At 33.4% G+C, this 22,216-nt stretch overlaps 5 protein-coding genes across 7 annotated transcripts; 2 read left to right on the forward strand and 3 right to left on the reverse strand.

The window, feature by feature from the left end:
* Positions 1–399: 399 nt before the first annotated feature.
* On the reverse strand, positions 400–5,204 carry LOC136350391 (BOS complex subunit NOMO3). Of its 2 annotated transcripts, XM_066302016.1 has the most exons (13): positions 5,017–5,204; positions 4,767–4,866; positions 4,428–4,711; positions 4,209–4,374; positions 3,605–3,841; positions 3,387–3,552; positions 3,074–3,329; positions 2,804–2,988; positions 2,571–2,749; positions 1,799–2,515; positions 1,549–1,742; positions 1,240–1,492; positions 400–1,179 (listed from the first exon to the last, which is right to left on the reverse strand). In XM_066302016.1, exons 1-13 carry the CDS (start codon positions 5,151–5,153, stop codon positions 559–561), a joined length of 3,495 nt encoding a protein of 1,164 aa, XP_066158113.1. In that variant the 5' UTR covers positions 5,154–5,204; the 3' UTR covers positions 400–558. The 2 variants fall into 2 exon arrangements, with proteins under 2 accessions (XP_066158113.1, XP_066158112.1); XM_066302015.1 differs by having other exon boundaries at positions 2,571–2,988.
* Positions 5,205–5,348: 144 nt separating this feature from the next.
* Alg10 (alpha-1,2-glucosyltransferase Alg10) lies at positions 5,349–7,892 on the forward strand. The gene is made up of 5 exons (XM_066302035.1): positions 5,349–5,635; positions 5,834–5,995; positions 6,231–6,390; positions 6,444–6,583; positions 6,640–7,892. The coding sequence occupies exons 1-5, from the start codon at positions 5,477–5,479 to the stop codon at positions 7,384–7,386; spliced, it is 1,368 nt and encodes a 455-aa protein (XP_066158132.1). The 5' UTR covers positions 5,349–5,476; the 3' UTR covers positions 7,387–7,892.
* Positions 7,893–7,975: 83 nt separating this feature from the next.
* Positions 7,976–11,720, reverse strand: LOC136350397 (solute carrier family 41 member 1-like). 2 transcript variants are annotated; one of them, XM_066302033.1, is made up of 6 exons: positions 11,430–11,720; positions 9,558–9,876; positions 9,320–9,499; positions 8,975–9,266; positions 8,738–8,921; positions 7,976–8,630 (listed from the first exon to the last, which is right to left on the reverse strand). In XM_066302033.1, the coding sequence occupies exons 1-6, from the start codon at positions 11,438–11,440 to the stop codon at positions 8,114–8,116; spliced, it is 1,503 nt and encodes a 500-aa protein (XP_066158130.1). In that variant the 5' UTR covers positions 11,441–11,720; the 3' UTR covers positions 7,976–8,113. The 2 variants fall into 2 exon arrangements, with proteins under 2 accessions (XP_066158130.1, XP_066158131.1); XM_066302034.1 differs by lacking the exon at positions 11,430–11,720 and adding an exon at positions 10,588–11,392.
* Positions 11,721–13,324: 1,604 nt separating this feature from the next.
* On the forward strand, positions 13,325–18,296 carry Shark (SH2 ankyrin repeat kinase). Its single transcript, XM_066302022.1, has 12 exons — positions 13,325–13,574; positions 14,609–14,749; positions 14,894–15,047; positions 15,100–15,298; positions 15,352–15,598; positions 15,652–15,851; positions 15,905–16,045; positions 16,221–16,488; positions 16,541–16,822; positions 16,937–17,075; positions 17,355–17,514; positions 17,569–18,296. The coding sequence occupies exons 1-12, from the start codon at positions 13,499–13,501 to the stop codon at positions 17,758–17,760; spliced, it is 2,199 nt and encodes a 732-aa protein (XP_066158119.1). The 5' UTR covers positions 13,325–13,498; the 3' UTR covers positions 17,761–18,296.
* A 163-nt stretch (positions 18,297–18,459) lies between these two features.
* On the reverse strand, positions 18,460–21,607 carry Rab32 (RAS oncogene family member Rab32). Its single transcript, XM_066302039.1, has 5 exons — positions 20,993–21,607; positions 20,079–20,289; positions 19,027–19,208; positions 18,830–18,973; positions 18,460–18,747 (listed from the first exon to the last, which is right to left on the reverse strand). The coding sequence occupies exons 1-5, from the start codon at positions 21,491–21,493 to the stop codon at positions 18,643–18,645; spliced, it is 1,143 nt and encodes a 380-aa protein (XP_066158136.1). The 5' UTR covers positions 21,494–21,607; the 3' UTR covers positions 18,460–18,642.
* Between the last annotated feature and the right edge of the window lie 609 nt (positions 21,608–22,216).

Genomic DNA, 22,216 nt, shown 5'->3' on the forward strand with positions numbered 1-22,216 from the left:
AGATAGACATATCCCCTCAACAGCGATCAAATTTCAAATGTTCTTCACATTGTGGTGATGATAAATGCCTTTCATCTTTAGGTTAAATTAGAGACGACAGATGAGGATACTTCAGACTGCAATGAAATAATTTTGCCACTTACTGTGAATGTCAAAGTCAAACTATTAGGAACCGCTCCATGAGGGTGCAAAGGATCCAGAGGAACTGCAGGACCTGCTTAACTGCTCTAGACGTGACGAGATTTTCCACATGGCCCTATAAAACTTGATCGGGAAAGAGAATTGAGTGTTCTCAACGCTGCACTCGGGTTTCGACATTATCCAACAAGGTGGAAACAGGAAGAGGGCATAGAATTAATCAGGCTCAAGTTTTTATCCGACAAAAATAATTTTCACTACTTCCAATTAACATAAATTTAATAACATTTAAACAATACATTATATATACTTATTCTATAACGTACAACTTACATCCCAAATTATACTAACAATGTTACCTATACACCAGACTCTTACAGATTGAGCTTATTGTAAATACCTGTACTTTTGCTTATATTCCTAGTTCGTTTTCTTTGGCTTATGTTTTCTAACATTATTAATATCCTGCACTATTTGGTCGATATCGTTATCATAATCACTAACCGATTTAGTATTACTAGGGATTGGAATGTAGGAACTCAGTCCTTCTATATTGAAATTCAAACGGTCTTTTAGTAACCTTAAGATAATCTGAATGTTGTAAGCTGCTAAAAGAATGATTAAAATTAAAACTATAGTCCAAATTGATGTTTGCTTGATCGGTTGCTCTTTGACGTAGCTTTTAGGATTAAATTCCATTTCTATATATCTAAATGAGCTGTTCGCTCTAAAATACTCTATTTCAGATGGGCCTTTGAGGCTATGCGCTGGTTCAAGGTGAATTGAATATTCATTGTTATCTAATTGTATTGAGGGTAGATGCACAAGTATTCCGTAGTTCCTGGCCTTGTCTACCTTTATTTTAGGACTTTCAACGGATGTTGAATATATCACCGAAGGGTTGGTAGATTCGCGATAGAGAATTATTTTCAGAAGCCGGTAATGTTCTACTTTTTCGGCAAACACTTTCACCAGCACGTCGGTTATGAGTACTGGCCTAAACACTGTTAGATGCAAGTTCTTTATGTCTTCATGTATGTTCTGAAAAGTGATATTAAGGTAATTTTTACATAAAACAATACTTTAATAACGTAAAATTACTTCAACTTTGAAAAACTCTGGACTGGTTCTTTCCACTAAACTTGAAGGATCTGTTCCCACTTGAACAAAGATTTTAAAAGTACAAAATGGCTGCAAACCACGTATTCTAAAAGATCCTGTCAAGTCAGTTGTGGCTTCTTCAGATAAGCCGGTGCAGTTGCCTTCTCCTGACGCAATGACGTTAGCATTTTCTACGGGCTCCTCATTAACTGTTATTAACTTGCCGAAGGCACTAAACGCAACCCGTTTCCCCCTAACCCAATTATATGAGTGCACATTAATGAAACACATAACGATTATAAAACTTACATCAAAACTACGTTAATTGTTTCCCCTTCTTTCAAAGCTATTATCTTCGAAGCAGGCTCGAAACGATATTCTTTCATCATAGGTCTCAAAAAGTAGTCACTAGCGCTTAGAGAATGGAAGGTGATTTTTCCATTTGAGTTTGTTGGTAGATTTCTGCGATAACTTTTTCCACCAGATAAAGATAAAAGAACGCCCTGAAAGCATTTAAAAATAATTTGGGAACTTCTACTGCCTATGTATAAACACTTACCAGTAATGGAGATTTGTCATCCTCATCCAATACCTCAACATTAATTTCCGCTAATTTTTGAGCAACAAACTTCCCATTACTATCAGGACCAATGAAAATATAAGAATCCTTATGAGCAGTTATTTTATACTCAAAATTGCTCTCCAGAGGAGGAAATTTATAATTTCCTTGAGAATCGGTTTCCAAAGATTGTTCTTCATTACTGATTAAATTTTTAACAGTAACTATAACACCAGCTAGCTGTGGCTGAATTTGGCCCTTAAACACTTTGCCAAGAACCGTCTTAAATTTATGCCCAACATGACTGCAATCTATAGTACCCTCAACTTCATTTGTCTTGGGAGTGAAAAATAATTTATCAGATTTAGGTGTTATTTTCGCCACTTCAAAAGGTTTCAGAAGTAATCGAATTTCATACCCGTTCTTTTCGAAATGGACAATTTGTTTAAATTGGTCATTTCCCACCTGGACTTTCACCTCTATAGGCCCATGATTTTTATCACTATCTAATGACAACGTTACTGTGTGTTTTTTTGCGTTCAACATGATCTGATTCCTCTCAAATAATGTGCTATAAGTGACCGTTTCAGATTCAAATTCATGACAGCTATTTATTGAAAAGGTATATTCTCCAGGAGCATCCAAACATATAGAAGTTGTTCCACTGTTGATGGCTAATTTTGTAGGTTTTCTGTCCCTCAAATTTTTATATGTTATCTGTGTACAAATAAGTTATCTGAAAATTTTAAAAGTATTAATTTAATGCACTTACCTCGGCATCATGGGTAGACACAAACTGCAATAAATACCCTGTCTGTATAAACGGAGGTATTTGTACGATTTCAGTATTAACATTAACAGTCTGCTTAGTGCTTTTCCAACATAAATTATTTTTTGAAAGAGATACTATGTAAATGCCTGGATGAATGTCAGCAGCTGAGTACAATGAATCTATAATAAATTTGAATATGTACTTTAATGGAACTTTGATACAAATCAACTTACTGTAAATTGGTAGAAACATTTCCTCAGAACCAGTTTTTAAGAGAACACTTATTCCCTCACAATCATTTTTGTGTTCATTCTTAATACATGATACACTGCCAGAAATACTGGATTTCAACTGAGAAAAAACTAAATCCATTAAGACACCTTGAGAAACTTCTATTCTCTGGGTTACAGGGAAAAACCTATTGACAGAAAAATTGCCAGTTTAATGACAATTTATATAGCATTTTATACAATGTGATATAAAACTTCTCAACACTAACTTACTGTAATCCCTTTTTAGTGTCTTCATCACTGACTTTAACACTAATATCATATTTCCCAGGAGGTAAATATTGACAAAATTGTTGTTGGCTCGTTTCAGAAAGAATTAGATTGTTGGTTCCTACTTGAGAAAATGCTACAATATGAGGTTTTTCACTCACAACTTTGCCACAAACTTTAAAGGCTGAAGGGATTAAATTTGGTAAAGATGGTAGACTTGGTTCAATATTAACAATTACTGCATTAAATAGGACATTTTCTAAAACATAACATTTAATTTGAAATTTGAAATGTTTAATTAGAAGAATAGGCCAACCTGCTTCTGCTTTCAAATTATATTTTCCCACTCGCAACTTTTCCAACTTATAATTTCCTGCATTATCAGTTTGAGTCAGTTCTTCTCCATTAAGAAATATCTTGGCATTTGGAATAGGGTTGTTTTGATCATTTATTACCCTACCCTTAACAGTGAATCCAATTACCTTTAAAATCATCAAATTTAATTTCTCAGTTTAGTATTGTTACGTAAAATACCTCAAAATTCTGTTCTAATTTTACATCTTTATGTTGAACTAAGAACTGAATTCTTGCTGGTTGAAAATGGATATTGCCTTCCTTGTAATAAGGAACCACATAATATGTACCAGAAGGTACTACTGGAAATGTGAACTCTCCTGATGAACTTGTGGTGATATGACAAAGAAATGTATCTTTTAAAGGTAAACCAGATAATTTAGATGTATCACAACCAGTAATAATAGTGTTTTGATCCTAAAAATATACTTTTTGTCATAGTTACACTAAAATAGTATTGAAACATAAAGGTGTGAGTTGGTGATACTATTAATCTAGTAGGATTCTGAGATGACAAGTTATAATCATATTGAATGGTAATATATTACTTCATAGGTGCTAAGAAAAAAATCACGATCTCAAAAAAGTAAAAGAAACAATCTGATTTTGTGGACACTTATGTCTACATATCCTGCTTTGACACTTGATAAAACCTCACTTAGAAAATATCTTTTCAAACTTAATAATTCCTTGATTTATTTATTTTTACTAGAAAATTATGTATCTGCATCCTATTTTAAACTAATGATCTGAAAATTTCACCTAACAACCTAGATAAACTTACCTTTTGAGGAGTAAAAAGGGCAATAATAGTGTTTTTAACTGGACTTTTATCAGCTGTCAAGATTTTTCCTTTTACTTCATATCCATGCACAACTAAACTACCTCCAGGTAATTCTGTGTTGCCCTCTTTTACCTCAACTTTAATTGAATCTTTGTATAATTTATACCTGTAATTGATTTGAAATTAAATATTAAATATAAATTAAAAAATCAATATTACTTAGGATGAGAAATTGACACTGTGTAAGATCCAGGATAAACAGGAGAAAAAGAAAAATTTCCATCTTCAAGAGTTTGAGTAGTTCTGCTGCCCTCTTTAGATAATAATTTAACAGTAACCCCTGAAGGGCCACCAGGTAATTTACCTAAACTTTGAACTTGGCCTGCAATACCAAAACCTTCAAAAACAAAATTGATATCTTTCCCTTGACTACAAGGGTCTGATCCATCAATATTAAAGTTGAAGACTTTGGGGCTGAAACTCCACCCTGGAGGTGGAGACAACTGAAAAGCAGTAAACAACAATACTTGGAGGGAATTACACAGATTGTTTACTTACTTCTAGTTTTAATTCACCTTTATCATATAAAGGTAAGAAATAGTAGCCATTGTTAGGAGCACAGTGTGTCCTGTCTTTTACAATTCCTTGCTTAGTGACTCTGAAAACATTCACAGAAGTTTTACTTTCTTCAAGACTATTCTGAATGATTAATTTCCAAGTTATCACTCAAGTTAAGGTATGAGAATTTATGGCAATTTAAAGCATAATTTTCGGAAATTAATGAATATTCTAACCTAAATTCACTTACAATTTGACTTCAACTTTAGAAAAATCTATGGAGACATGGCTTTTGATATATCCTCCACATCCTAGAACCTCGTCAGCTCTAGCTGAGAGAGCCCATTGGCCAAAAAGTTCTACTAAAATTAAATAACTTAGAAACATTTTAAATGTTTAACTTTACGCTTTTTTAAAATCATAAACTTCTTTTAAAGTTTTGAGAAAATGGTGAAGGAGCCTTATGACAGCAACATATGACAATTAGTTAAATTTATGGTATTGTTTTCTCTTTCTATCTTGTAGATAAACAAAGATATCAACAGTTAGGCATAAACAGAAATTCTAGACTTGCAGAATATGGAAATCCCTTATTTCATTTGTTTATATACACAGTCCGGGCAGCTTTTCATCATTTCTCATTTTTGATTAATTAATTTCACCTTAATCTCATGAGTTGTGCTTCTATTCCAGTTTCCCATTAAAATATAATGGGCTTCCCTAAAATATATTTATTCATTACTTTCTCATTGTATGCTATTTTCTCAAAATTCCTGTTTTACAAAATTTACATAACCTCAAATTTAATTGTTGATGAAGAGTTTCACTTGCCTCTAGGGCAACAGTATTGCTATTTAAACTTTAATATTGTAAGTGTTTATTATTTATTTACCTACTTATTCACCCTGTGATGGAATGCTCTTAGTAGTATCCTCTTAAGCCCATAAACAGTAACTTCCAATCAAGTTTCCAATATAGCGTTAATATCCTTCATTAGGCATTTGAGAGTAAAATTATTACTAACTAAGAAAACAAATTAATGAAGTACTTTTATATTGTTTTTTCAGTGGGATCCAAAAGTCACAACATTACCAGGCCTCTACTTAATCAGTGCTGTATTTCTAGGCCCTTTAAGATTATGTTCCATTTATTGGCTCCGATCAATCTCATTGTTATTTTCATGTGTCAACTTCATACTGTTCTACATCCTCTTTTCAAAGACTGTTCAGGTAAGTAATAGCCACTATATGCTTCACTTTATATATGTATGTCTTCTTTTCAACAAGGTAGTCACCAAACAAATTAGATGTCTGAAACATATTAATTTGAATGTGTAAAATAAAATAATACCAAGAAGGATTGTACTATTTGATTTTGAAAATGCTAAGAGTTGTTTTTAATGTCTATAGGAGTTTTTTCTTAGTTTTATTCCCTTGTATATTAACTTTCCAATTATTTTTTTAGAATGAATGGCAAACAGTATTTTCAGCTCTTATGATGACACTTTTACCCCCACTTTACTTTTTGTCACATATTTATTATACAGACATAGTGTCATTAACAACTTTGCTTCTCTTCATTATTGCCAATGAAAGAGGTTATCATTACACCGCGTCGATAGCTGGTAAGTCCTGTTAAAAAAAATGAAATTTCATCTAAGCTGAAAAATACTTTAAGGATTCTTGTCAGTTGTCTGCAGACAGACTAATGTGCTTTTTGTGGCAATTTATGGGGCAAAATATGTTTTAACTGAGCTCCATGTCTTTTGGGCCCAGAAAAAAGATTCATATATGAAGGCAGGAAAATTTCCCCTTCAGGTATAATTATAAAGACATATATAGAAAGATGCTGCTAACTCATAATAATATTTTAGAACCTGAAACCATTTATTATGGGTGCATTAGCAGATCCAATCAAGATTTTACGAAACAGTACCTTCAATTTTTGGATGAATTCATTCTGTTATTTTAGTATAATATTCAGTTTCTTAACATTTTTATGGTTAAATGATGGCATAGTGGTAGGTGATAGAAATGCCCATAACATTGGAATCAACATCCCTCAAATCTTTTATTTTAGTTTGTTTTCTTTGGTCTTTGGTTGGCCTTATTTTGTAGGTGAAGTATTGAATTTCACCAATTTTGTCAAGAGACACAAAGTATTAATTATTATTCTTACTGTAGTTTCTGGTCTTATCATCCACTTAAACACTGTAGTCCACCCTTATTTATTAGCAGATAACAGACATTTAATATTTTATATTTGGTCTCGATTTTTCGGGAAGTATTGGTGGTTTAGGTATGCGCTAATTCCATTTTATATTTTCGGCCTTTACGTAATAATTAAAACTCTCTGGGACAAAACTGACTTGAGTTTCTTCATTCCTTTCACTCTGGGCGTGACGATTTTGCTTGCTAGTCAATCGCTGTTGGAGTTACGATATTTCTTGACCCCGTATGTAATATTAAGACTTAAAATGAAAAACAAGGATTCAGGAGTGTTCAACGTTATTTTAGAATTTGTTACATATAGTGTCATGAACATGATAACATTCAATATATTTTTCACCAAAACATTGCATTGGGATAAGATGGATTATCCTCAGAAAATCATATGGTAATTAGTCATCTTCAAACCATCTGTAGGTTATTTAACACATATTCTTATATTGAGAAACAGCGGCTGTGTGGTTGTATTTGCATGTTCCTTCCTAAAGAAGTCTGATTAGGGAAGATGTTACTATAAGATAGGAGCCATATATTTTTCCACCCAATTTTGGTTTAAAGGGAAACGTAAAAGTGATGATGAGGTATTTACTTTTAAAATTTTGTTTATTGCGTTTTTTTGTTCTTGTTTGGAAAAACTTTTAGTGATTTACTTTGTTACAAGAAAATAAGCATTGGCCGAACGTTAAAAGTAAGTTCTGCTTCAATCTTGTAAGGTGTGGTTCCATCAAAGTTCTTTTAAATTGACGCATTTAATATATTTGATTATATATTCCAATTGTACTTGATGATATACATACATATGCATTTCTTTCGTGAAGTATACGTTACTGTGTTTAGATCTAATCTGATGTACTTCGTTTATTGGTTATTTCAATATATTGCTATGTTGTTTTTAATATTTTATCTGTTTTTTTTCCTATTTTTGTCCCTTATAGGATTCCAATAAGATTTTGTTGCTTCAACCACAATGAAAAAAATCGCTTCTCGCAACATTTTTTTATTTAAAAATAAATTATCTATATTTTCTAACATGAAATGCATAATACTACTTATATGTCTACCTATCAGAGTTACAATTCATCAATATCACATGAAACTAAAGAAGAAATTTCAATCTGTTTATACATCATGATCAGAAACCAGATATAAAAACTGAAAGGCTATAGCTAACAATGTAATACCTAATAGGTCACCTACAGAAGTCAGATACGGAATAGCCGAATTATCCGGGTCAATTTTCTTTTTCCACATCCAGTGGATCAAAATGTAGGCCACATATAGTAAAGTGGCAACTTGCATTACTGCCGCTAATAAATAGACTACAATGAAGATTGAGTTGAGAGATGTTTCACCATCTTTGATGTAATCGATGGTATAAATAAAAATTATATGCCCGGGAATAACCATGGTCATTAGTACCCGTGTGGTTCTCGCATGGGGACCTTTTCCGCAAAAGGCTGCCATTGGAGAGATGAATATTTTTTTGGTTTCGTCTTCCTCATTTGAGTTTCCCGGGGGTACCACACCTAGCTCGGCTTCCTTGTGGAGAGCAGTCGCTATTCTGCTTGATTGCACTGCCACTAGATTTCCACCAACTCCGTTTATTACCGGTTGATAAACAGCGATTCCTTCAAATCTATAGACCAAAGAAATAGATTCCTTCGATTATGTCATAGTTTACAGGTTGTGAGTATAGTAGTTATAACGATTTTGATTACAAGACAATTTATGAGTTGAGCTTACCTGGAAACCATGAAATCTAATATGAGTCCCCCCATAGAGCTAATAAGCATTGCTCCTACAACTGGAGTCCATCCATGAAGAAGAACTTCTCTTGTTTGAGGATTTTTTTTTGCAATCCAAACCCACAAAGGTATTGCCAGTATGTAACCAGCGATTATCAGAGGCGCTAGCCAGTCTTGTTGCCCTGATGGACAAATCAAAGCCATTGAATGTACTATTACAAATTCAACTACTAACCAATTGATTCATATAATAACGTTGACACCCAGGAAAGTAAACTAAGAGAGGTGATATCTCCCAAACTAGCAGCAATAGGAGTGGCCACATTATCAGGATTAATATTGCAATGCCTGGAGAGAATTATAACTCCTGCCGTAATTAGGCCAAGTACAAGGCTGGCTATAGATACAGTAATTAAGCTACTGGCGCATAGAATGTACGCGTGGTCTAGCTCCACTTCGCTGCTTTTAATCCCTCCCATGACAATGGCTACTACTGCACCAAGAAAACCCACTACAATTGCTTGACTCTGAAACATTGAGGTGATACGCATGGTATTACTTTATTATGTGGGTGCCTTACCTGAATAAGTGTTAAATTTCCCATAATAATGCTAATTTTTTGTTGGGTAGTGTCCATATGTCCTAAGTTAGCTTGCGTGGATAATCGGGAAGCTAGCGTCATTTCAAGGTTTCCTTTTAATCCAAGAAGAGCAGGAATTAGAATTACTAATTCGGATATTTCTTCAAATACTTCCCAATGCTGTAATGCACTTGGTAAAGATTATTGGGCAAAGGTATGCTTACTGTTGTGGACCAACCTGTATACGATCCAAGACAAGTCCTGCGCATACCATCCCAAATCCAGCGATTAAAAATGGGATGAAAACTTGAATAGCGATAGAAAAGAAAGTTTCTTCAGATTGAACATCCTGGCATGCATTGGCCTCTGCAACAATATCTGGAAGTTTTCCATTGTCATTTTCGTTGTTGTCTGTTTCCGTCACAGTTGCAATAATTGATGTCATTTCTATTGTCGAGACGATAAACCCGTCACCCTTAGGCTCGGAGGGTTTAGAACTGTCCATTGATGTTTGTATATGGTTGCTGTTATCCATGTTGCCTCCATCTCTATTTTTTCTGAAAGAAAACTTACAGTATTTGACGTAGTGATATATTGAAGGAAATTTTAACTATTTGGTTTATACCTGTGGATATTTTTAATACTTTAATTAAATTCCATCGCTGTGGTGAGAATTATGAAAGTTTAGTTAAAATAAACGACAGTTTTTCACCTTGTGAAGCATTAGTATGAATACTAAGTCGCAGGTTGAATCGGTTCGGTACTTCATGCTTTATCGAGTTTACAGACAACACTTTGTTTTCCATAACAATTTTGCAAGTAATAAAAATAATAAGAAAATATACTTATTGCTCCGACGTCAGCAACATTTTTCACTTTGATATTGAGGATAGAGCAGTCGATTATTAATGTTAGTGAGCTCACCACTTTCAAACTATCAGCCTACTAAAACAGTTCAATATTATCTCCTACTTGAAATTGATTTTGATCGAAATGAGCTTTTTACTACCCAAATTTGTTAAACCAGAAAGTGTTAGACAAAATACATTAGAGAAATTGTTTCAATATTGGGCGCATTGAAGCGTTCAAGTGATTTTAATGAGTTCACATTTTTAGACATGATAAGATACTTTTTACACGTGTCTTAATATAATTAGTTATTGTACAATTGAAATTGGGTGACTGTTTTCTGACACCAGAATTATATTTTTGTGTTATGGTGGAAATATGTAAAAACCAAATTTTCGAAATATCTAATTTGCTCTCACCTGAACTACCCTTACTCAGTAATTTCTCCAAATTTTCATAAAATTTTTACAGTTAAAAGCTATTAGCAGAATAGGGCAAAGCGCTTCTGGAATTAAATCTCCATAAAGCATTAACTGCTAGCTTCAAATGTCTTTTTACATGGACTTGTCTGGATATATTGATCCATTGAAATTCATTTGTACTCTTTCTGTACAATTATTTACCAATAAACATTTTGTTCAATCCATATTAATAAAATGTAGGTCTGTCATGTTCGGTAACGCTAATACCCACTCTATTGTTCCTTGTGTGCCCCCAGTAAAAATTGATAGTTCCATCTGTATAAGTGCAAATAAATATGTACTTCATCTTAATTTAAAGCTAAAATTATGTTAATAGACGGACAGGACTACAGAGAACCGTTTAAGCTTAACATTAAACCACATTTTTTCGTTAACATGTATTAGTATAATCGGCCACCTTTAAAGTTCTGCTGTTAAATAAATCGTGTTGGTGTTAATACATATATGATTATTAAATTACATGTGTAACTGACAAATGGGCTTTTTTGTAAATCGCCTAATTTTGTGAGCCTATTAAAATTTTTTGCGTTTTGCGCTGTGATGACATCAGAAGTCCGTGGGTTTGTTCTATGTTGTTTAGATAACGGGATTTACCAGGTATAAACGCATTGATGTCTATTAATGAAATATAATTTTTACAGCGTTTCAATATTGGTTCAACGTGCTTAAAAATCTATTACACAATCACGAATATGCAATGTCATAACGCATGATCAAATATTTGCATTCTGAAATAGTTATTGTGATTGTCCTACTTTTGATGATTTGATTTAACTCACCCCATATCCATCCGTGTTGAATATGCAGGTAACTTCCTGTAGTAGAAATCATTTTTGAGAAGCACTTATGTCGTGACAATACATTTAAAAGAGACACACAGCACTTCCAGCAAATAAATTAAGATTATTTACGTTCACTATTTGCAGTGGAAAATATTTTGTGGGGTCTAAGGAGGGCACTATGAAACAATAGCCGTTTCGCAAATATTATTTTTACAGCTTTCAATTGAAAGTCTTACTTCAAACTACTTAGGTCGCAATAGCTAGTAGTTATTATGGGCCATTATGTTATTACGCCCTCAAATGCTTTAAATGCGTAAAAATGGCCCCTGAATTTGCTAGGAGATATAGGCCTTGAGTCACTTTATTTGAATCTAACGTGCTGAGGTCTTTATTTAGCTTCCTTCCGCAATTTTCCTTCCTTTGCTTAAGTTGCATAAGTATAAGGTTTCATTAAAGTTTCAGGTCAGGAGGCCAAGTTCACTAAGTATATCTACTAACTTTTAACTTAGAATCTCTATTTAGTTAACAAATCGGCTCAGTGTGCAGAGATGTAGCATTTTTACGAGGGAGATGGATATTTCACTCATACCGTCGGTTAAAACCATAACTGATGCTGTACATTGAGGCAGGGTAAATCTGACCTGTAAAAGATCAATCGCGTTTTGACCATTTTAAACGGGTCTTTTAGAGTTTTATTTATTAAAGTAGTAGTTGTAAAACAAAACTTAGTCAGTGTGTTATAGTTATATTATATTATATAAAGAAATAGAGATAATTTGGTACTTTATCTTACTTTTGGGTCACCGCGTATATTATTTTTTCACCTGACTCAGTTTTTTTAAGAATGACGTTTTTTTTCAGATTTCAATAACTTCATTTCATAATAAAATTGTTTCAGATCGATAAGTAGCAAAACAGAAACAGTTACTGCGAGTTCTAATATCTCGACCAGCATTGAATTGTACAGTTTTTCCTGACAACTTTTTGGGAAAATGACTAAATCAAAAAATGTCCACCAATTCCAAAGACTATCACAGGAAATCATACTCTCATGTTTAAAAACGTTCCACATTACAGTGGACCCAGAATCTCGCGCCATGCCGTTAACGATTTCCGGTGCCAAAACGTCATCGGTTTCCGGTGCCAGGGCATGATTTCTAATGTAGATATGTTATAGTTTGCTCTAATTATATGCAGAGCACAAACATAAATGTCGTAGATAAACCACAAAGGCACTTGACCTCTATTGTGTCATATTTCACTTAGTTACCACTTTCCGCTTGGGTACGATCGACTAGAAAAAAATCAAACTGATGAGAGTTCATACGCTCCATCATATGTTTATAATCTAACGCCTACAAATGTCAAGTTTTATGATATTTTCCTCATCCCCTGATGTAGATAGTCCAAGAAGAGGAAAATGTATGATACTGCTATTCTTTTGAGATTGTATATGAAATAGGTGGCGTAACCCTTTTCGACATCCTGTTAAGATTCATTATTTTATATTTATATAGGAGATAATACAAGATCCAGTGTTTGATATAGATTTTTTTATTTATAAAAATTCTTATATACAAAATTTCTCTGATATTTAGTTTTAATCCATAGAACAATACCCTTGAAGCATTAACTATTAAACAACTTGTCAAGATATAAATGCGGTCTTATGTTTAAAAATTGATTTACTATGCATCTTTGCACGTTTTCTTGTTGTCTATAAAGGTTAAAATGAAGTAAATACGAATTTAATCAAAATATGCAGTAGGTCATCAAATGTAGGAATTTATAACTCGTAGTGCACTCGTGTGTTACTTCAATGGAAATTTGCGAAAGTGCCTAAAATGTAATTTAACGTCAAACAAGTCACTCGTGTCATTGATGTCATTTAAAATGTCAAAACAATTCTCAGAATTGTAAAAATAGAAGTGAAATGTTATTGTTTTGCTTTTCGTCGTTAAAATCCCCGAGAAAGTATAAATTATATTATTATTTAATAAACGCAAATTGAACAAATATTGCATTTACCACAACACATATGGTGATAATAAGAAGAGACACCAACAATGAGTCAGTCCGAAGAAATTTGTTGGTATCATCCAAAGATTAGTAGAGAAGTTGGGGAAAAACTTTTGCAAGAAAGTATGTAAAATATAAATTTATATCATTGATGAAGTACTTCATTTCATACCTAAATTTATCTACTCATATGTAAATCTCATCATAATTAATCATTTGTGATAGTATCCTCTCATAAGCAGTTCTTTCTACCACTTACTCAACCACTTACTACTATTAGATACCATCCTTGTAAATTCTTACTAATAGCATGCCATTTTGTCTTTTATCAACCCTATGACAAAAAATTAAGACTTAAGAGTACCGATCTATTAATAGGGGCTTAATTATATGTGATATCTAATCACTTATATTTTTATATTAATCAGTCATTCATAATTTTTGTTAGGGAAAAGTGAAACAATATATATTTTAATATATAATATACTCAAAATTAGGTTGCATAATTGCGACAGTATATTTTATGACCAGAAAAAAAGAAAAGAATTATGGTTGACAAACATTCACATTGCGAGATACAGGCTGTCAAAAATTTCAAAATTATTAAATTTTTTCTTTATAGCTTTCAGAGTTTATGAGTTTTGGAACTAAAGTTTGGACTATAGCTAACTTTTTAGAGGCGACATATACAGGTTATATTTTTTTCATATTATGAATTACAACATAATGTATTTTATCCTACTTTTAGCATGATTTATTCTTTTATCTACTTTTTTAGTCACATTTTAATAGTATTAAAGAAAAAATTTTCTCCAATTTATTGCTGCAAAGGACTAATTGACAATAACTTGAATTTGCAAAATAAACAACCACTATGTGTTGAAATATGTATTAATATATGTTATGATCAATAGTTTCAAGCATGTCTCATATTTACTCTCTTACTCATAATATAATTGTTGCAGTTATTTAAATATTGGTAAATAGTATTTGGAGTATGAATCACATATAGATTATAGATCAAATAGAAGTTTTAAAATAGATATCTACTAATATTTATCACCCTTTTCTATTAATTTTATTCACCAATTTCTACTAGTTCTATTCACTTCCTCACTAGTTGATTCCTAACTTATTTTGATTGGGCATGATTTCAGATCCTCGAAAAGTTAATGGTCTATTTATTGTGAGAGACAGTATTTCTTCTCCCAATGATTATGTTCTTTCAGTGTTGTGTGAGACTGAAGTAAATAATTATCAAATACGCAGGCATCAAGAGGACGCCATTTTTTCCATAAGTAAGTTTTTAAATTATGCCCATTTGATATATTTTGTTTACATAAGCAGACCTCTTGTAGCAAATTTGCATATCAGTTTTCTAAATCCCACATTAACAATTGGTTTATTCTAGTAGCATATACTTTATTGTTCCTAATTTTTAGATGAATCTGTAAAATTTCATGGATTAGAAAACCTTATAGATTTTTACAAAAAAACCCCATTGTCAGGAAATGGATTAGTTTTAACTGAATTTGTCAAAGGTTACCAACCTCCACATCAAACTATGAGATCTGGGAGCAGTAATTTACTTCATAGGTTCATATTGTAACACTATAAAATATCAAGCATTATAAGAGCTTATTGGCAGGGCCACAGATGTAGGAAATTATGAAATAGTGACTGGACTACTGCAATCAGGATATATGGGTTGTGATGCAAAAAACCAAGATGGCAAAACTGCTGCTCACTTAGCTGCTATCAATGGCCAAAATGAAATTTTACGAAAATTAATTGATCACCAAGTTAATGTTAACCTGCGGGACGCCATGGGAGTTACTCCTTTGCATGTAGGTTTGCAAATTATAACTTTACAATATATTTTCTAATTGATGTATTTCAGTATGCTTGCAAGAATAATCGGCCTCTTACTGTAAAATTATTGATAACTTCTGGTAAAGCTAATATTCAGGCACGAAATACGGAAAACGGGGAAGTTCCTTTGCATGTAGCTGCCAGTGAAGGACATCTCGAAGTTGTGCAAATGTTATTGGCTTTTCATGCTCCAATTAAACCTAGAACTAAAAAGAACCTGGTGCCTTCTCAACTAGCTAAGAAAAACGGACATATTAATTGTGCCTCATTTTTAGGTAGAGTAATAATTGTTTATATAATTATATTTCTTCTATATTATATCTTATAGATAATTATGAGTGTCCTTCACCAACAATAAGTCGTAATGATTTTTACCATGGCACTTTAGACAGAAATGAAGCAGAAGAAAAAATAATGGCATTTAATGCTCAAAGTGGGGTGTACTTGATACGTTATAGTGAGAGATATGAAGCCTATATTTTATCTCTGTTCCATGAGAAGGTTCGGAATTACATAATTAAACAAGAGGTAGGTTTTTAATCTATCTGTATAACAAAAATATCTATTTTATTTGTTTTTAGGATGGTTATTTCCTTATTGACGACGGTCCGTTATTAAACTCTCTTGAGCATTTAGTGGAACATTATAGTATTATGTCCGATGGATTACCTACCAATTTGATTATTCCAGTACCGCCTCCTCCAAAGCCTGATGCACCACCTGTAATATTATTTACATAGTGTTTCTTAGCAAAATACAAAATAATTATCATTTTATTTAAATCACAAACACACATCATTGCCTTTTATTCATTTCTGTAGCTGCTATGTTAATTATTGTTTAATACCATAATTTTTAATAGTGAAAGTATCTACAGAAAGAACTTTTCATTTTTAGATATCAACTCTAAAGAAGAAAAACAATTTGAAAACAGTAAGACCAAAACTCCAAATACCTCAGGGAACTGACACTTCTAATGACATTCCCACGCCATTGATGTTTAAAGATATCTCATTTGTCAGTGATTTAAACTTAGTTGATAGCACTAATGATATTATTAATAACAACAGTGATCCTTTGGATAAGGTTAATCGGTTCATAGACCCTATTGACTTGACATGTAACGGTTTAATTGGAGAAGGAGAATTTGCCTCAGTTTATGAAGGTATATGTCTTTGATTTTCTTTTAATTTTTAATAATATTAAAATGTTTCTAGGGTTATTATTGAGAGATCACACTGAAATAAAGGTGGCAATAAAAACCCTTAGAAACGAACATTCGGAGAGCAACAAAGTAAATTTTGACAGAGAAGCCCAGGTCATGTTAGGTTTAAATCATCATTGCATAGTGAAGCTTTTAGGGATTTGCCTAGGACCTCCGTTGCAGATGATCCAGGAACTAGTTCCTTTAGGAGCAATCCTGCAGTATATCGATAATCACCAGCACGAAATAAACCCGGAATTGGAGTTCACAATCTGGGCTGCGCAGATTGCATGTGGTAAGTCGCCTTAAACTTAACTCTTATATTGACTTATAATGTTTTTATGCTTTATTGTGCCTCAAGGATCCTGAGAGTAGGTAAATATTTGATTCTCTTGAATTGTTTTTTAAGGGATGAATTATCTAGAGGAAAATCGCTTTGTACACAGGGATTTAGCTGCTAGAAACATACTTCTTTCTTCAAAATTTCAAGCGAAAATTAGTGATTTTGGGTTGTCAAGGGCTTTAGAGTCCAATCATGAGTATTATAGGTGAGTGATTTTAAAGGTTTAGTTAATATTAACACCCCCTCCCCCCACCCTTCTCTCTGAATTTTTCTCTTTTAATGTCGAATTTAATTCAATTATTGATATATAATTTTTCTAGAGGCGAACACTTTTGTCAAATTGCAAATAAAAGGATCCGTAATTTTTCGTTTGTTAGCAATTTTCTTTAAAATGTAAAATTTTTACTTTTCATTGTCCTTTGAAGGTTTCATATCCATTTGATTAAGGCTTTCTTTTAGCGGATTAAATATTTTCCTTCCGCAGGGCTTTGAAAGGTGGTAGGTGGCCTTTAAAATGGTATGCTCCAGAATCATACAATTACGGCCAGTTTGACCATAAAAGTGACGTGTGGAGCTTTGGGGTAACAATTTGGGAAATATACTCATATGGTGCACCTCCTTATGGCGATATGAAAGGCGCCGAGGTATTTTTTATAAACTTGTCTCCCTAAATAACAATCTAAAATTCTCCATTATAGGCCATAGCCCTTATAGACAAGGGTGAAAGATTGAAGAGACCTGAGGCCTGCCCTGAAAAAGTTTATATGAAAATTTTAGAGTGCTGGGCTGAGAACAAAGATCAGCGTCCCGCTTTCAAAGAATTGGTCGAATTCTTCCAGTGTGATTATACAAACATAAGGGAATTATTTCCCGAAGCTAATTTAGTTTAGAGAGCCTGATGCGCTGTTTTTCGTTGTAAATGTTCCAAGGTGTGAAATTGCTGGCTTTCAATTCTTCTAGATTATTAAGATATTGAGTTTTATTTGTATAAATTTAAGTTTTAACTATAAAGTAATTGATAATTGCAGATAATTTTATTGTTATGCTTTACTAGTCATATGTCCAATGTCTTCAATTATTGATCTTCAGTGTGTGCAATTTTTTGTTCTTGTATATTTTGCAATGCAGACCTATTTTAAACTATATTATTTATATATATACAAGTGTGTTTATTTCCAAAAAATCATATTAAATTGGCAGCAATGAAGGCAATTACTCCAAATGTAGTAACGATAGAATAATTCGGCCGAATATCTACTACTAGGTCTAGATAACCACTGCAGAATAAATAGTTGGAATAGAATATAGAGAAACTAGAAACCACAGCTAGTTCTGCATCTTCAATAAGCCTGGGAATGGCCAATTAACAAAATTAAAATAAAACGTAAGTCATCAATATTAAATATTTTGTGGTATTTTACATGAATTAATTTGTTTCATTGGTTTGAACGTAATTTTGGATAATTCCTGGCAGGACACATTCAAAAGCATACTTAAGACATTTTTTAAGTTTTCTTGTTATTATTCAATTTGGTTTTGAGTGTTTGTTTTTGGACTTTAAACCTAAAATTGGGATGAAAAATCATAAATATAATTATGCAATGTATTAATATATCATTAAAAAGAGTTTCGCATTTAAAATCTGGCAAAATTACAAACATTCTTACCTAAAACATAATGACAAACTAAAAATTAAACAATCGGAGTACATATTCGGTACATCTACGCTAGATCGCTAGAACAACCTTTAAGTAGGATAGACACTAAAACTGTCAACACGAACACTTGCTTGCTCCAGATTCGGGGTTTGCATCTCTGGTTATTGAAAATTGGTCTCCCCTTTTCTCGTTATTTATGATGCTATCTTTCTCCAACACCTGCAAATATTAAATAAATGTAAGAATTTAAAGATAATTTTAATTGGAGAATAGGTAACCGATGGAAGTAGGCCATACGCACCTTCTCCACTAGAGCCTTAGCTGCCTCATCTATGTTAATGTTATCTCTCGCTGAAGTCTCGAACCAGGCAGCAAACCCATTTTCCTTGCAGTATTCGTCCATTTTGGCGGGATTTGTTACTAGACCTTCTTTTTGTTGATCACACTAAATTCAATAATCATTTAACAATTTAATAATAAAGTTTATGGTTTGTTTACCTTATTTGCCAATAAAACACAGGGTATGGGTGACCCATCTGGAAGTTGTACTTTAGAGTCCAGATCTGACTTCCAATTAGCTACAGATTCGAAAGTATTTCTCCTGGTAACATCGAAGACTATGAAAGCCCCCACTGCTTCTTTGTAGTATACTCTTGTCATGTTTCCGTATCTTTCTTGACCTAAGGGAGAATTTGTATTGTGGTTTAATGAAGGTTGCAGGAAACAAAAGTTGAAAGAAAATGAAGGATACTAAATAGTATTTTTCATGCCCTAAAGGGTGTTAAAGGAGCGATTATGAACTTTGTCGAAATAGGCAAAAAGTCATCTGTAGAAAGTACTGACTTTGGGAGGAGGGGGGTCAAGGTTGGGCGGTGAACTTTCTTGATCGGCAGTTTTTCTTGGAAGCAAGGGGGCGGTAATTAAAAATTGGGCTCAGAGAGCCAAACTTCCTAAGACCGGCCCTCTCTGTAGGTTACGAGTTCATGTAGGACAGGGGGTACAAGTGAAAAATATTTTCAATTCGATTCCGCCTTTAGAGATTTGATTGAAAATTTTTAATCATAGTAATTTTTTTGTAATATGAAAACATAACAGGTGATTTTTTTTCGTATACTTGAAATTTAATTCTCTTTGGGACCTTAATACAACAAGGTATCATTGGGTGCCATTTTCAGAGGTGTAATGCTTGGCGAAACTCCCGAATCATGAAATGGGAGTAAAAAAATATCAGCAGGCAATATGACTGTTCTTGAACCTAAGAAGAATTACTATCAAAAACTATTATAGCGGATCCGAAGGTGATCTACCTATAAACGACCATTAAATTTGAAATATTGATCGACGCAGGCAAAAACCATGACTTTCACCATTATACCTCTTTCTGTGAAATTTGCCAATCTTAAAAGCCACAGTAGATTGGATTTTCTCGAATTTGTGCATAGATAAGCGCAAACCGATCATGGAAAAAAACTTAAACTTGATAGTATATTTGATACTTATTACTAATCAATCGTGAAAGGTAGTTCGACCTATGTTTGGTTAAGACTTACCAGCAATATCCCATAACTGAAGTCGTATAAGCGTATTTTCGTCCCAGTTGAGCACTTTCAAGGCGAAATCTACCCCAATTGTTGCTCGGTAATGCTGGGTGAAGAATCTATGCACATATCGCTTAATTATGGAAGTCTTGCCCGTCCCCAAATCTCCGATTACCAGGATTTTGTAGAGATGGTCTTTGGGCTTGTTCGTGTTTGGACTGGACTGAAAAACAAAACAAAAAAAGTTTATTCAGATTCTTTTAATAGGGAAACGCTTAATTTGAGAAAACCGTGAAAGTGCCTGATAGAGGTAATCGAATTGGTTACTTCGAATGATACATATTTTTAAATTTTTTTTGTAAATATTTAACGAGATCTTACGCCAATCTCTCGATTTACTATGGATAAAACGTTTGTGATTATGCGTGTTAAATGCGATATTCATAGATACTTAGCAACGATTCAAATATGGTTCACTGGAAATTTTGCCTCGAACTTTGTGTGAGTGAGAAGAGATGGATGGGGACTCGAAAGTAAGCGCATTTGATCCACCTTGAAGGTGTCATGCCACTGAATTCTTACGTGTAAGTAGGAAACGGAATATTGGCTTAGAGTATCGATTTACAGAACCTTCAAGCAGGGATCTAGTTTCTGGTAGATAATACAACCACATGTGTATCTGCGTTGACGATACGTTAATTACGTATAATAAAGAAATTTCTGCCCCAAATAAATTAATATCCTAAGACTCTTATTTGTTAACTTTGTTAATGAGAATACCTGCAAGTAAACAGAGATTTTTCAGTAGCGTCTCTGTTGTTGATTTAAGAAAATATGTCCCTTAACTGTGTGAGATAAGAAAATCGTCTGTTGATTTTAACGAGGAATCTCGTGTCTCGAAAACAGCGTAATAGGCAATTATTTACCCCAAGAGTTGAAGAATCCAGAAAAAGCTCTCCATAAGCAGGCATCTTCCTTAGATTCTCCAGAGACTTGGTGCGCTCTAAAATGCTCTTCCTAGGCTCAGAACTGACGTAAAATTCTGGATTATCCACACTAATTTCGCTCTTTGGGATGGAAGTTGCAGACGTATTTTCTTTGTCCAAATTTTCAGCGCTGTTCCAGGATTCTTGCAAATTAGCTTCAGAAGCAGATTTGGTCAGAACGAAATTGTCATCTCCCTCAGGAGTTTGTCTCTCCACTGGGACAGTTTGTTTGGAACCTTGCGATGGTAGGTTAGAAATATCCGCAGACTCGGCTTTAGTGGGGACGCTCTTCGACTTCAGCTTCAGCTTCTTAATCAGGAAGTTCGCACGTTTGAGTTTAACACTTTTGGGGGATTTTGGTGGGATCAAAATTTTTTTAGCGCGTTTTGTCAGCGACGTTCCTTCCTCTGACTTGTCCGAAGGATCGCTTTCGTTTTTCATCTTACTTATGCTGCCGCATTACGGATTGTGGGGTTGCACATTGAGAACTGTCTTAGTTAGGGTTTCATTGGCTACCAAGTTGATTAGTTATTTTTGTGGTGGGACTCAGTTCAATAGGCAGTTTTAGCACCCACTTCTGCAAGATCAATAACTGTCTAGATGCAATTAAGCTTTGGGTGGTATAATTTAGCTAGGAAGTAAGTATAACACTGAACTTCAAGGCTCTGTAGTTATTAATAGGGAAATACAGATTTTATGTTGGGTTTCGCAGGGTTTGTGCTGTAATTATCTATTATAACCACTGCAAGGTGAAAAAGACATATCATATTGCACTAATAAGATTACACCAGTTTTTCTTGTACTCAAAGGGTGTAGATTTTATCAAACCTACTCTTTCCTTTTAGTTTGTTTTTGCAGGAATTTCTAAGAGTCTTAAATGTGGTGATGTTCTAAAAGCATTTTATATATTAATTCGCAAGATAAAAAAGAACGCGAAAAAGAATTTACACTAGCCGACACATAACAGCTACTACTTAAAAGGGGGCAACCGGAGCATTGTTTAAGGATGCATTTCCTTTCGGAATAACTTTGCAAATTCAAAGTGTTTCCGTTTCCATTTAAAAACCAACTAAAAAATGTCAAGTCTATATACTATATAATTAATCTGTGACCTCAATACGCAATTAAGTGAATCTTTGTGAATTTCTATTTTCTAATATTTCA

The sequence above is a fragment of the Euwallacea fornicatus genome, chromosome 3 (genome assembly GCF_040115645.1).
Source record: "Euwallacea fornicatus isolate EFF26 chromosome 3, ASM4011564v1, whole genome shotgun sequence".
Taxonomy (NCBI): domain Eukaryota; kingdom Metazoa; phylum Arthropoda; class Insecta; order Coleoptera; family Curculionidae; genus Euwallacea; species Euwallacea fornicatus.

Excerpts from the sequence above, each read along its gene's own strand:
- Rab32 (XM_066302039.1), bottom strand. The coding sequence starts at position 21,493 with ATGAAAAACGAAAGCGATCCTTCGGACAAGTCAGAGGAAGGAACGTCG. Across the intron at positions 20,290-20,992 it reads TGGATTCTTCAACTCTTGGG|TCCAGTCCAAACACGAACAA; the intron begins GTAAATAATTGC and ends TTTGTTTTTCAG. Across the intron at positions 18,974-19,026 it reads GTGTTTTATTGGCAAATAAG|TGTGATCAACAAAAAGAAGG; the intron begins GTAAACAAACCA and ends TATTGAATTTAG.
- LOC136350397 (XM_066302033.1), bottom strand. Across the intron at positions 8,922-8,974 it reads GTTATTATATGAATCAATTG|GGCAACAAGACTGGCTAGCG; the intron begins GTTAGTAGTTGA and ends TTTGTCCATCAG. Across the intron at positions 8,631-8,737 it reads TTAGATTTCATGGTTTCCAG|ATTTGAAGGAATCGCTGTTT; the intron begins GTAAGCTCAACT and ends TTTGGTCTATAG.
- Shark (XM_066302022.1), top strand. The coding sequence starts at position 13,499 with ATGAGTCAGTCCGAAGAAATTTGTTGGTATCATCCAAAGATTAGTAGA. Across the intron at positions 14,750-14,893 it reads GGACGCCATTTTTTCCATAA|ATGAATCTGTAAAATTTCAT; the intron begins GTAAGTTTTTAA and ends CCTAATTTTTAG. Across the intron at positions 15,299-15,351 it reads TGGGAGTTACTCCTTTGCAT|TATGCTTGCAAGAATAATCG; the intron begins GTAGGTTTGCAA and ends GATGTATTTCAG.
- LOC136350391 (XM_066302015.1), bottom strand. The coding sequence starts at position 5,153 with ATGTTTCTAAGTTATTTAATTTTAGTAGAACTTTTTGGCCAATGGGCT. Across the intron at positions 3,330-3,386 it reads TAATTTGAAAGCAGAAGCAG|AAAATGTCCTATTTAATGCA; the intron begins GTTGGCCTATTC and ends GTTATGTTTTAG. Across the intron at positions 1,493-1,548 it reads ACAATTAACGTAGTTTTGAT|GGGGAAACGGGTTGCGTTTA; the intron begins GTAAGTTTTATA and ends TAATTGGGTTAG.
- Alg10 (XM_066302035.1), top strand. The coding sequence starts at position 5,477 with ATGGGCTTCCCTAAAATATATTTATTCATTACTTTCTCATTGTATGCT. Across the intron at positions 5,996-6,230 it reads TCTTTTCAAAGACTGTTCAG|AATGAATGGCAAACAGTATT; the intron begins GTAAGTAATAGC and ends TTATTTTTTTAG. Across the intron at positions 6,391-6,443 it reads TTACACCGCGTCGATAGCTG|GATTCTTGTCAGTTGTCTGC; the intron begins GTAAGTCCTGTT and ends AAATACTTTAAG.